General features: G+C 44.4%; 1 protein-coding gene across 4 annotated transcripts in view; it reads left to right on the forward strand.

Annotated features, from left to right (window-relative positions):
• Nucleotides 1-10015, forward strand: part of sh3pxd2aa (SH3 and PX domains 2Aa) — a 36840-nt gene extending 26825 nt beyond the window's left edge. For 3 of the 4 annotated variants that reach the window (XM_088302585.1, XM_088302586.1, XM_088302588.1), the window contains 8 exons: nt 68-196; nt 2222-2335; nt 3302-3385; nt 5661-5778; nt 5847-6253; nt 6352-6401; nt 6673-6792; nt 7174-10015. In XM_088302585.1, the coding sequence (XP_088158711.1) occupies nt 68-196; nt 2222-2335; nt 3302-3385; nt 5661-5778; nt 5847-6253; nt 6352-6401; nt 6673-6792; nt 7174-9165 (3014 nt within the window). In that variant the 3' untranslated portion in view covers nt 9166-10015. The remainder of the gene's footprint in view (nt 1-67; nt 197-2221; nt 2336-3301; nt 3386-5660; nt 5779-5846; nt 6254-6351; nt 6402-6672; nt 6793-7173) is intronic. The other variant, XM_088302587.1, reaches the window with a different exon arrangement.
• The last annotated feature ends 3929 nt before the right edge of the window (nt 10016-13944 follow it).

The following is a 13944-nucleotide window of genomic DNA, read 5'->3' on the forward strand; positions in this document are numbered from 1 at the left end:
GGAAGCAGCGGGCGTTCGCGGACGGGCAAAGCAAGCAAGCGGTTGACGGCGTTTTTCTTCCACTCAGGAGTTGACAGCTTGGAGCCGATGGTTCTGGAGCAGTACGTGGCCGTGGCCAACTACGAGAGACAGGAGAACTCGGAGATCAACCTCAAGGCCGGTGAGACGGTGGACGTGATTGAGAAAAGCGAAAGTGGTGAGTACGCTGACTTCAACGTTACGTTGGTGCGTGTGCTGTTGCGTCTTTTAATGTTGAGGATGCTTGGAAGTAGTCGTATAGTTTGCGTCTTTGTTTGCGCCAGCTAGTTTGGCAGTACTTGGTCATTCATGTTGTCCATCCATCCATCCGTTATCTATCCGTGTTCGGGTCGCGTTCGGGGGCAGCCCGGACTTGCCGCTCCCCAGCCACGTCTTCCAGCTCTTCCGGAGGGATCCGCAGGCCTTCCCGGGCCCAACCGGGAGACTTTGTCTCTCCGGCGTATCCTGGGTCGTCCTCGGCGCCTCCTGCTGGTGGGACGTGCCCCAAACACCTCACAAGGGAGGCGTCCTAATCAGATCCCCGAGCCACCTCATGCGGCTCCTCCCAACGCGCAGGAGCAGCGGCTCGACTCGGATGGCCGAGCTCCTCACCCTATCTCTAAGGGAGGAGGAAAATCATTTTGGCCGCTTGTATCCGTGATGGTCGAAACATAGATCGACCGGTAAATCGAGATCGTCGCCTTTTGGCTCTGCTCTTTCACTCCAAAAGAGCGATAAACGGAGGGAGCCGTCGCATCTGGCTGTCGATTTCATGCTCCATCGTACCCTCACTCGTGAACAAGATACTTGAACCCTTCCACTTGAGGCGGGATCTCGTTCCCGACCCGCAGAGCGACTTCCACCCTTTTGCGACTGAGAGATTTAGCAGTGCCGATCTTCATCCAACATTGTCTAACTTCTTATACTGGTTGGCTTAGTTTTTTTTTCTAATGGTCGCCAAAGTTGGACGCGAAGAAGAAGCACTTAGCTTTCGCTTTAAACAATAACATCAAAAAGGATAAAAAGCAACGTGAGATTCAAACCTGAACAAACATTTTATTTGCTCGGTGAGGCTTCGATGATCCGTAACAAATCAGCTCACGGGATGAATCCACCCGTGCCTTGTTGGACGATCTTCCGCCGGGAACCAATCAGAAATATTGTTTACATTCATATGTACGTGTTTTGTGGTCAAGATCACGTGAGAGATGACGTAACGATTCTCTTTCATGTCTTTGTTGCTTTGGATTAAAGTTTTTTGTTCCTCCGGGTGTTGTTATTCCTCCGTCCTTGTCGTGATATATTATCGGCTTGTTGATCCTGAAATTATTCAGACGCAATACGGCTGCTGCGTCGTTTCACTCTGCCAACAGGTGAGAACTTTCAGCGTCTTTTGACAAAGCGTTAAAATGCGCATATATTACAATGAGGCGATGCTTCTTAAATCTTGTCCGTTTCGTTCTGATATTGTCAGGCTATGGTTAACACATTTTCAAAAAGTTATTTTTAGACATGTTCACATGAATTTTGGTGAAAAATGGGTTAATTGTTCAATGAGTGACTGAACGTTGCCACTCCACGAGGCAAATATGTGAATTAAAATAAAATATTGCGATTGTTTCCCTCGAGGGCCGGCGTCCTGCCTGTTTTAATAATAATAATAATAATAATATTGCCTTTATTAGTCCCACAATGGGGAAATTCGAGATTCGAACCCAGGCCTCCTGGGGAGACTGGGTCCTGAACGCGGCGCCTTAGACCACTCGGCCATCCTTTTGATCAGATAATCAGCAAGGTCTGCACAAGCAAGATAACGATCATTTGAAACAGGTGTGTTATGGCCGCGAGAGATGATGAACAGGACAGCGGTCCTCGAGGAACAACATCCAAGACTGGCGAGTTTCTGTCCTAGTTAGAAGCTGAAATCTTCCCTCGTGGGGCTTCCCTTCGGACATTTTCTGTCAACTGGCATATTTTTTTTTTCTGTGGGAGTGGCATGGGACGGGGGTGAAAATGGATTCCCGTGTCACCCTCTACCGGTAACCTGTTTCTGGATATGGATGGATGGACGGCATTCCTCCAATGGTGGCTCATACAGAAGAAAAAAAAACAACAAAATCACGCTTATGATGAATGATTTGTAATTAATGCTCCCTCCGTCCACAGTTTGATGCCAATATTTAGTTCTTCCGTCTCTTTCCAGGTTGGTGGTTTGTCAGCACAGCAGAGGAGCAGGGCTGGGTGCCCGCCACATACCTTGACTCCCAAAGCGGAACCCGAGACGATTTGGATTTAGGCACCTCCAGGACAGGAGAGGGTATGTGCAAAGAAACAAACGCAGCACGCTGAGTGAGCTTTGCATCGTGAGCCATGTGGGACATTATTTCACAATTTCACATTTTAACTCGCGGCTGAGAGCAAGATCACCAAATGCTAATGTGCAATCACAGCCGCGCCTCCGATTGCACATCAGGAAACTGGCAAACTACTCCAGTTGCATCAGAATGAAACGGCTCCAGATCTCCACCAAAATGATTTGCAAATGCTTTTCAACTCCCGGGAGGCAGAATTTTTTTGGGTGGAACCTTCTTCTTAATGTTTAGTCTGACTGCCGGGATGAAGTTTTCTCTGCGTCCTACGCGCCTTCTTGCTCTGAAACGAAGTTGTGACGGATGTGTTCCTATTTTGTCATTACATGATCTTGCAAACATTTTTGGTGTCCAAATCTACAATTATTCTGTTGTTATTCACAGAACGATTCTCGTCATAATTCTTCATGTAGCTGTAATAAGATAATCTGAAGCATCTTGGTGATTGGAAAATTGAGAAACAATCGTGACCCATGGAGCCGATAAAGAATTGTGCCGATTTGTGATTTTTGTGGCTTGGTACGTCACCGATCAACGCTTTGTATGGCTGATCGATCACGCTGAGTGGCAAATTATTTGTAGCCAATATGTCCTCTCACCAGTTACAACAATTATCCTGTCCAAAGCAGCCAAATTGAAGCTGTGAAAGGGATTTGAGTGGGAAACAAGGTGGGATGCGGCCTTTTCAATGAGAGGAGCCCCACCATGCTGAAATGGCATTGAACGGGGAAATGTCAACGGCACATTTCTGTTGCTGACCTCATGATTGGCTGGCGCTTGTTAATTTGCATTTGAAATACATCTGACTTGGATCAATTTGACCTCTACTAACAACACCTCTCTTGTTTTTTTTTTGTTTGTTTTTTCCTTACCCATCCTTTTTATTTGCTCATCATCATCCTCATCCTCATCAGTGACTAAAAGACGCAAGGCGCATCTGAAGAGGCTTGATCGTCGATGGACACTTGGGGGTATTGTGAACCGTCAACAGAGCAGAGGTGAATTTTCGGACCCGGCTGACCCGACACACGCAAATACTTTCCCCGCTACGTAATACTTTAAATACAAGACAGATTTCATTCCGCAACGAGGACAAGATATTTAAACCTTGACAACAAAACAAGAGCGCAGCTCCCACCTCATTTTCTTTGCCACACAGCGAGGGCAGAAAGCTGTGACTTTTATCGGCGTGTTGATTTGCAACTGATGTGCAAGTGACCTTGTTGTATGGTCAAGGTCCCAAGGTGCAATGAGAGCAACCCTTGTCTGCGTTTGGCAGGCCGCTTTGTTTTATCACGGCGCCGTTACTGACAGCAGGTCCCTAATCAGATTTATAGAATCCCTCCGAGCACCCGCTCGGCTTGTTTGTCGCTCAGTATGGACGACCACATTTGTGGCGTTTTGTCCGTATCTTCATCAAGTAGCAGATTACTTTTATATTCATGGTGATTGCTTTAAAGGGATATTTTGAGAAAAGAAAAGAAATTCACCCATAAAGTGACGCGGCAGTGTTTAATATATTTCTTGAGTGGCACATACTGCAAGGCTCGAATAATAATTTTATTTTATTTCTTTTTTTGCTGAGCAGTTTTGCTAATCACTTACTTCCTTTGAGGAACGAAATTCCAATTTTAAGGAGCATTTTTTGCAGGTTGATCTCATGGACTTGAAGCAAGAGTTTTTACAAAACAATACAAAGCAAACACTATAATCATCAGGGGTGCACATAAAAATGTTGGTGTAGTTCTCAGATGAGCACCCGTGCTCATTTTTTTCCCCCCAAACCACCGACCTCATGGAGGAACGTGAAGATTTACAACACATCTGGACAAAGAAGAGGCCGCAAGCCGCATCCGGCAAGCTGATCTTTTCTGGCGGCCCATTTCCAAAGTTCCAATGTAATAAATAAATAAATAAATGTCACAGCCAGCTCCCAATAGCTGCCGGGACAAACCGCCCCCCAAAAACAAAACATCAAAACAAAAATGACATAATGTTGAGTGCATTTTTGTTTAGCGCTGTTGAGCATTCACCCACGATAGCATTTAGCATGACACAAGCACCGGTCACCCGATTGACTAACGATTACATTTTTTAACTGAAAATCTGGTCACCCTATTCAGCAATTTTTGTCAGAAGTCGAGCTTACAGATGACGACTGATTTAGAAGTGACTCCGCTACATGGCTAGCCGTACCAGTAGCTAGCTGACGTTTGTTGCTAGCTAGGTGGTGCGGCGCAAGTCTCCGCCTGCTTTTGTGTTCAGTCCAATGAAGCTCTGTCATCATGTTTTGATGAGCCTCAAAATGCTCATTTGGTTTTGCGGAATCATTGCCTGTCAAGCTCACTATCGGAGGAGCAAATGAGGAACTGCCATGCGCTAAAACGCAACGACAGTGCATTCTCACTCCATAAAGCAAAATTGACTTTGAATGACTTTGAAGATTTGCGCAGCAGCTCTCATTTCTTATTGGACATCCACCTGCAGTTCCTCCCTCGCTCTGCATTATTCTCATCTGGTTGCTTTTCTTTGAGAACCCAGCTTCATGGCCAGAGTCTAATCTTCTCCACATTATTGAACTTGACTGCATGGAAGTAAACATAAAGGTGAGGAATTTCAAACGCTTCTATTTTACATTCCTTACCCAAGAAAAACACCCTTGAGACTTGACTCCTATTTCCTCGAGAAATCTCCTTCCATCAGCCATCTCAGAAAAAAAACAACAAAAAAAATATAAATATAAAGGCTCCTCTAACTCATTCGGTGCTTCATTTTTTACATCACTCTTTGCATTGCTGATATTTATCACTCAAGTCATCGCATCGCATATTCAACGGCTGTTTGCCCGCTGCCTACCATGTAATTCATTATCCACAGTAAAAATCCCAACGTGCCGTCCACCAATCATCTCGCTTCCTGGAAGTCCAATCTCTCCTACTCTTGCCTCTTCCTCTGCTGCCTGCTTTCACCATCAAGTACGAAATACAAATACGCAACATTCGACTGCTCGCCAATAAATGAAAAACGTGGTTAAAAATAAAAAAGGTACCAGATACACCAGTGATTACTGGGAAAGGGACTGTGGGATAAATCTTTGTTCACGACAAGTGAGAAGATTGCAACGTGTTATATAACATGATGTTGATTATAGAAAAAAAAAACAGGAATTTTAATTTTCCTTACCTAAGCGATGAATGACTGCTAAATACTAAATTTGATTTCACGTTCTCCTTTTCCTTTCTCCAACAACCTTCAACACCGGTTCGCCTTCAGAGGAGAAATATTTAACGATACAGCCGTACAGCAGTCAAGGGAAGGATGAAGTCAGCTTTGAGAAAGGGGTCACCGTCGAGGTCATTCAGAAGAATCTCGAAGGCTGGTGGTACATCAGGTGAGTGCCACCGTGCAAAGTATGTGGTCCTTTTTACTGACACTAAAGCTCGCCCTTTTATCCCTCAGATATTTAGGGAAAGAAGGATGGGCCCCCGCCTCCTACTTGAAAAAGTTAAAAGACGACTTCTCCCCTCGTAAAAAGACGCTTTCAGGTCCCGTGGAAATCATTGGCAACATCATGGAGATCAGCAGTCTTTTACAAAAGAAATCAGTCAGCGAAAAGGACATCCAGACCGACGGCGAGGGGAGCACCACGCCCGAGCGCCACATCTCCAAGAGCGAGATCAGCTTGCCCATGCCCTTTAGCTCAGAGATCAACGCTGAGACTGGCAGGAGGTTGAGTGCAGGCCGCGATACTAACAGTCCTTGTCTGGGAATCGCAGCAGCAAGCTCCGCCCGAAACGAAGCCAAAGTGAGAGGCGAACCAAGTTCCCCGGCCGTTGCCAGAGTCGCGCCTCACCGAGTTGAAATCGGTGAGGTTTTTTTCTTTTTTTTTATTGGGTGCTGTGTCTTTGCCGACAAAACGCGGAATTGGAGTCATTTTAATGATTTTCGCTTTTTTTTTTTTAAGGGTCTCCAAATCTGAGACAAAAACCTCCTCCAAGAAGAGACACCAATTTGGTAAGACATTTCACAAACTATTTTATTTTACACATTGGAATTTTAGCAAGTTTTTTTTGAGCTACCGCGTTTGTCTCACAGTCCGGGTTCCAATTTGGGTTTGGGCTTTTTGGTGTGCAATTTTCATAGACAAGATATGTGGTAGAAAATGAATGGACAGAAAGAGCTTGTCTTTTTTGGGGGTTTCTTTTATTCACTCTGAATGCATTATCATACAAGATCAAATGTGATTATCTCTGCCAATGACAAGTTTGCGTTCTTCTCTTTAAAGGGGTTGCCGTTGCCTAAGCCACCAGAGCCCCCTGCTGTCGAAGCAGAGTATTACACAATCGCAGATTTCCAGTCCTCCATTTCTGATGGCATCAGCTTCCGCGGAGGACAAAAGGCTGATGTGAGAAGCCCTCAACTCAACACACATCACCGAAATGATTCAGCCGGTGCTCACTGATTACGCATGACTGCTGAACGTTCCACCGCTGGAGCCGAATAGTTGAACCAATGGCAATGCCACCTTTGTGGTTTTTGTGTTCAGACAAAAATCGTGAGACTCATACAATACAATACAATTTTTTTTACAGGGCATTTCACAGCAGATGCCTTAAAAGATGATTACATAAATTGAGCCAAGCTGTCTTTGGCTGATAAATGCGTTCGTGTATAAGTCTCAAGTCTCGTTGACTGAAGTGATGCGATTCTTGGGACACGGTTTGGTACATTCTTGGTACGTGTAATGAAATAACTTTTTTTTTCACGTTAACTTATTGTTGTGTAGGTCATAGAGAAGAACCCCGGAGGTTGGTGGTATGTGCAGATTGGCGAGATGGAGGGTTGGGCACCATGCTCCTACATCGACAAACGCAAGAAGCCCAACCTCAATCGTCGAAGCAGCACCCTGACTCGGCCCAAAGTGCCGCCCCCGGCCCCACCTGTGAAAAAACACGATTCCGAGGAGGCTCCTCCCCCTCCGACCACATCCACTCCGAAAGTAACAAACTCAGTGAAACAATCTGCGTATGAGGAGCCAGAATATGATGTTCCCGCGGTGGGCTGCGAAGGGGAATCGGATCCAGATTCTCTCAAAGAGGAACATTCCCTGGACGTGAAGATCACTAATGTCAAGTATCACAGTTCCCCGCCCTCAAGTAAAGCTTCCCCTCCGGTCTGCAAAAAATCACCAGTTTTCACCCATCGAAGGGCCTCGTTTCGATCCGTGGAAGAAGTTGCTAAAGAGGAGTGCATCTATGAAAATGACGGCTTTCACTCTGGTGGTGCGACGGATGGAAAATCCGCAGAAGTGTCCAGCGAGCCCAACTCTCCAAGGATGTACCATTCGTCGACAGTTCCACGCAAACCCTCTGGATCGTCGCCGTTGCCGGGTCACCCCACAAAAACCGCGACCCCAGAGATGAATCGAAGGAGCCAGACTCTCGGTAGACACATCGACATCCACTTCCGGTCCCGCGAGAACAGTCCCCATTCGTCATCAGACGAACTGAATCGAGGCGCCAAGAAAAGTGCCGGCGTCAGCCAGGAAGTGCAGCGGCGAATAGGTCAGAGTCCGTCGACTAGACCGAAGCCTTCCGTCAGACCCAAACCTCTCCTGACCAAATCAGAGCCTCAGAGTCCAGAGAGGATGGACATCAGCTCCCTGAGACGCCAATTGAAGACCACAAGTCACGTACGACACGCACACAAGCCTTCTCGAGGAGAAGACTCGGAAACGGCCTCCGTCATATCGTCCGAGGAATCCATGTGTTCGCGCAGTACGTCCGATCTCTCATCCGTTTACTCCAAAGGTAGTTACGGCGACTCCGACGTCGAGGTATCCGCTCTCTACCGATCCGTGGATGCCTACAAGAAAGTCCAAGAATCTGAGATCAGCTTTCCGGCCGGGGTGGAGGTGGAGGTTCAGGAGAAGCAAGAGAGTGGCTGGTGGTACGTGCGCTGGGGTTCCGAGGAGGGTTGGGCGCCGTCGTACTTTCTGGAACCAGTCAAGCGGGCGGGTGACGCTGCGAGGCGACAATCAGATGGACACGGTAGTACTAAGTCCAATAGCCTGGAGAAAAGCCAAAAGCACGTCATGGATCTCAATAACGTCAATCTTCAGGGACTGAGCCAGCAGCATCAAGGCTTGAGAAGGAACACCCCGCCGATTCCGTCCAAGCCTCCCGGCGGCTTCACAAAGCCGTCCGGGATGGTAAACGGAAGCGTGCGCATGAGGAACGGCGTGCGCCAAGTGGCAGTCAGGCCGCAGTCCGTATTTGTGACGTCAACGCAGCCAGCCAAGGATACGCATTACATGACGGGATCGCTGAGACGAAATGACTCGCTTGGCCGGAGCGATCGCTACGGCTCCGGTTCGGCCACACTCGGCGTCCACCGCAACGCCTCCTTCAGCACGGTGCGGCCGCACGTGGTTGTGGAAAGTCAGACGAGACCCGCCGAGCGTTCGGTGAGCGCATTCAGCTCCAGTAACGTCCAGGATCCCCTCGGCAGATTTGGCCAACGCAACGGTCTGCCCGTGTCCACGGTCCGCCCCAAACCCATGGAGAAGAGCCAAGTGATCAAAAATAACCTCGGCAGGGACGTGTACGTGTCCATCGCCGATTACCGTGGCGACGAAGAGACCATGGGCTTCACGGAGGGCACCTGTCTGGAGGTGTTGGAGCGAAATCCAAATGGTTGGTGGTACTGCCAGGTCCAGGACAGCCTGCTTCCCCGCAAAGGCTGGGTCCCGTCCAACTACCTTGAGCGCAAGAAATAAAAGTCCCACTTGACAAACGCCTTTTCATTTCCATGTGTGGCTGGGTGACATCATCCCTTAAGAATGTCACCCGCAGTCTCCCGCAAGCAATACGTCCTTCAATTTGGCCTCTTTGAGAGAAGACTGCACAAAGTCAGACAGAGAGGAGTGTCCAGTATTTTTCCCCGGGAGAGAAAGCAAAGGCTTGGTCAAATTTACAAGGACCACCTTAAAACATTTAAAAGATGTTTAGAAAATGATTTTTCTATATTTGCATTGATAAGTGCCTTTTGAATTTTCAGCTGAATGAAAGTATTAAAATGGTGGATGGAAAACTGTTACACCAACCAAATATTTGAAATGTGCCATATATCTTTGAACACCACCGATTAGTTGAAATCGCACTTTTGGATTCGTTGAGGCTCATGTGGAAGACCGACACGTGATTGGCTGAGAATATCATTTCAAGTTCCGCTAATCAAGCTAAGAGAAATCTTTGTTTGTGTTATTTTTGTGTTTGTGTTTTCATGTTTTGGGTTGATGCCGTCTTCTTTAGATAATGATTTCGGCTCTCTTGTGACATCTCTTACCGGCCCAAAGTTTATGTTCTAAAAGGAAAAGCTCTTTGAACCTTTCGCCCAAAATGTGAGCATGGTACATTGTCGGTATTTATGGTTCGAGTAATCAAAAGTTATCCGCAAAGTACATGGAATAAAACATCTATTGTAAAAAAAAACAAAAAAAAACTGAAAACCTGGAACAGCTTGATAATAAAAGTAGAATGTGCAGTCGTCAGCGATAGAAGCAAATACCGCCAACCATAAACCGAGAGCGTCAACAAATCTATTTGACCGTTGACATGACTTTCCGAAAGTGCACACACTTTCATTTTCAGTGAGCTCTTGACATTTTACCTTCAGGAACAGGAAGGCGAAACTTCAAACACAATTCACAATTTTATACACAAATTGGAGTCTGCGAAGTCGGAAATGAATCAAGCATTCCACTAGCTTTTTTTTTCATCTTTTTTTTTTAACTCAGTTTTATTTATTTCAAAACTAATTTGCATCCTTTCCAAAGCCAAATTCAAATGCTGTACCATATTAGCTGTCCATCTTTACCACATCATCTCAGAACAAAACATTGTGCTCATCTTACCACTGGGCCTTGCAAACCAACACTTCCGGGAGAATGGTGCTTGAGTTTGGAAAATTCTTTCAAAGAAAAATGCCTGGAAAGAAGACTTTTTTTAGATCGTATTCAAGGATCAAAGAGTGCTATTAAAATATACTTCATTTTTGGTGATTTTGTGATTAACCGTAATTAAGAATTTTCTTTTTTTTGCGATGAGTTAAAAAATGTAATTGCTTGACAGCACTAATATATACATACATATTTAAATAATAGAAAACACAGGGAATCCGATGTTCAAACTCTTTACATTTAAGAGTTTTTACAGCTCAAATGGCTGATGTTCAAGACTGCTGAAATATTTTCTAATGAACAGTGCAAGCTTTATGATTATTTTTCTGCTGGACAGTATTTAAAAAAAAAAGAGGTACGTTATCTGCTCGATCACAATAATCTCTTTTGGCAGAACTTTATGTTGGATTTTAATTTAAATGTGACTGCACAATTACAAAAATGAGGAATGAAGTGGTTCTGTTTTGTTGATTAGTGCACTTTAAAACAAGTTTTTACTGGGCATTAATTCGAAGACGCAGTGAACACTCAGCCTAGTCGTAAGGATTTGTAATTATGTATTCTTATTTCTCTCCTCTAACACAAGATTCGCTTTGTGACAACAAATGTACTTTCCCAGATGCAGTACAATTGTGACACAGAGACCTCCTGTGGCTAAGAAAGGTTCTGCAAAGGCTTTTATTATTTATTTTGTCGACCAATTACCAGTCTACCTCAGTGCAATGAAAAATGCACTGCTGGTCAGTGAGTCCCAAAAAAACCCCCAAAAAACAACAACAAAAAACAACTAAACAAAACAGTACAATTGAATGTCAAATTATTATGATTATTATATTTTAAAGAATATTTTTTCAACCCTCATGCTGTGTACTGCAACTTCAACAAACCACGGGCACTTCCTTCACTTCTGTTGTATTTTACATAATGCCTGATTGAGGTCTCTATTTATTGTGAAGAGTTTCATACCTTAATCGGGTAGACAATCAACTTCATTATCCACATTGAAATAAGATGCATATGAATTGGGGAGGAAAAAAATAAACAAAAAGCTTCAAAATGTTTGCACAGCAACCCAAATGATTGTATTGCGGCATGGAAGCGTTACTAATAATGGACGGGGAAAAGAAGTCAGTCATGGACCAGCGATTCAAAACGGATCCTCTCTTGCCATAAGGCAGCAGAATAAGACCCAGGCATTATGTAAATGTGTGTCACGCTTTTAAACTTTTGCCCAAGCGAGTATTATACAATACATCATGTTTTTTTTCTTTTTTTTTTTTTAATTAAGCTGAATTTACTTGGCTGATTGCAAGGGAATTGTTTCATGCTATTGTAGTTTATCAGCCCGAGAGAAAATGTGCAATAGTAATGTGTCATGGCGGAGAATGACGGCAGGCCAAGAAAAAAAAGGATGAAAGCGATTTCATGTTACATATTGGGTGTATTCCCTGCCAATAACCTTTTATTTGCTTTTCCGATGATTTCAAGTATGTCATATCTGTACAGTTATTTGTCGACAGGAACGAACATAAAATTCTCATGAAACAGACAACAAAAAAAAATCCATGCTCATTGGACCAAAGCAATTGTTTGTGACATCTTATATTCTTGTACTTTGGTGGATTTGACATCAATATTTTTGCTTGTCCTTCCTGAGAACTAGCAATGGACCGAAAGGCGCCAGCTCATGTTTCCATCTGAGTCGTCTTCACAGATGGCGAGTCGTGGCACCGGAGTCTCGACTCTGAGATGTCACCTTTGTGCCTCAATGCAATTTCCATATTTGTCTCGTTCACGTTCACTCCCCCCGCTGTCCCTGAGCGCTTTTTCGCCACCTTCATGGATGGCTCCATTGACATTTACGGGTTTTGATGCCAAACCGTCCGAACGACATTAGATATTGTGAAAGAGCTGGCTGCAAAAACGGAACACACACACGCACACACACACAAAATCACCTTTTCGCCATTACAAGTTGAACATTTGAAATTTCTTTTTGTTGAGTGTGCCGAGGACAAATAAATCTTAATTTGTAAAATATTCCCAATTCCTGTCGGTGAATTCCACTTTGGGAGTAAAGTCTTGGTCCTAAAACATTTGGAATTTAAAATATTTTTCATGATCACCTTACCGCTACCTCTCACGTTATCTTTAACCGCATCATTTTCACACGATTTATCCAAGACACTTTTTGCTCAGACTGCCGCCTGATTTCAAACAGAAACTTTTTGGTCATGTTGCATTTCTACAAATCACACCAATGTTTCCGACCTCTGTGACATTTCATAGACTAAACGTGTTTACCCCAAAATATTCCCCGATATATTCCCTGATGGGCGTTACGCCCGTTTCCTCGTCTTTCGTTTTTATTCAAAATGGATGACACGCTCGGGGACGAAGCCCCAAAAAAGCAAACCGTTATCGGACGATGTGGTCGACTTGACAATTTGGCTCGCCACTCTCTGGTTTACCGGAATTTTGTATCGTTCTCTTTTGACGGTCAAAGCTTTTAAGCCTGGTGCCGAACGATGAAGACGCGGTTGGGAGAAGAATGTTTGTATGACGGAAGGTGTGACGTAAAGATTGGAAGATTGCAGTCAAGTGGAGCTTTAAGAGTAGGATTTAGGTCAACAAGGTGGTACAGAAAAGTGGTTTGTGAAAAAAAAAAAGAAATGGAGAGATGTAAATGTCAAATAATCAAGCATTTTACCGTTAAAAATACCTCCAGCTTGCCAAATTCATGTCAATGTGAAATCTTTTCGTCCCTGCGGCCATCAGCAAGAGATGTGCGGCAGGAAGCGCGCCGTGTCGAGAAATTAGCCTGGCTGCACATTTGCACTCTCCAGTTATAATAACGGTGTAATAAAGGTTGATGAGCAAAGCACAGCGTATTCTTGCATTTCAAGGAACCTGTGATGACCTTTGACCTCTATTTTGGTGCGAGAAGTGAGAAACTTAGTGATGACATGCAACTTGTTTATAAATTCGGATAAACCTGACCTACCATGCAAACGAACACATCGACGACCACCCACCAATTGTGTTGGACTCATTCGGTGCTTTTGTATTCTCGTTTTGTAGTCATAAACAATTACTTGGAAATGCCTTAAACTTTGGCTGAAGTCAAAATGTATTTGTAAATGTCAATGGATCATCCAGTCGTGAGTCATCAGGTGACAAAAAAAACAAAACGACGATCTGTCTTGTGAGAATCTTGGAACCCTTGTGACGAGGACTCAAAATAAAACGGTGGCTCCCTTGTGATTGGAAACATTCTGCACTAGAGCAATCCTTTTGGAAAGGCCATTTTCTTAATCTATCATTTCACTTGGACAAGTCCTTTGCCTTTTTTTGTATCTTGTACATGTTTACATTGTATCTTGCATTGCCCAAAAAAGATTAAATGTGTTATCTTGTGTTTTTGTTCCTTTATTTATTTGGGAAGCTCACGCCTGCAACCACTTGTGCGAACGCAGTGCTTCTTGACCTTTATTGGGTCAAGACACATATTGACCCAATAAAGGGGGGAAAACATGTGTATTTATTGTAGGGAGCTTGCGTGAGTTCTGTTTATGTGAAAGATGACAACAATGAAGC

The sequence above is a fragment of the Idiotropiscis lumnitzeri genome, chromosome 8 (assembly GCF_059441095.1).
Source record: "Idiotropiscis lumnitzeri isolate Australia: NSW breed Sydney's pygmy pipehorse chromosome 8, RoL_Ilum_1.0, whole genome shotgun sequence".
Lineage (NCBI taxonomy): Eukaryota > Metazoa > Chordata > Actinopteri > Syngnathiformes > Syngnathidae > Idiotropiscis > Idiotropiscis lumnitzeri.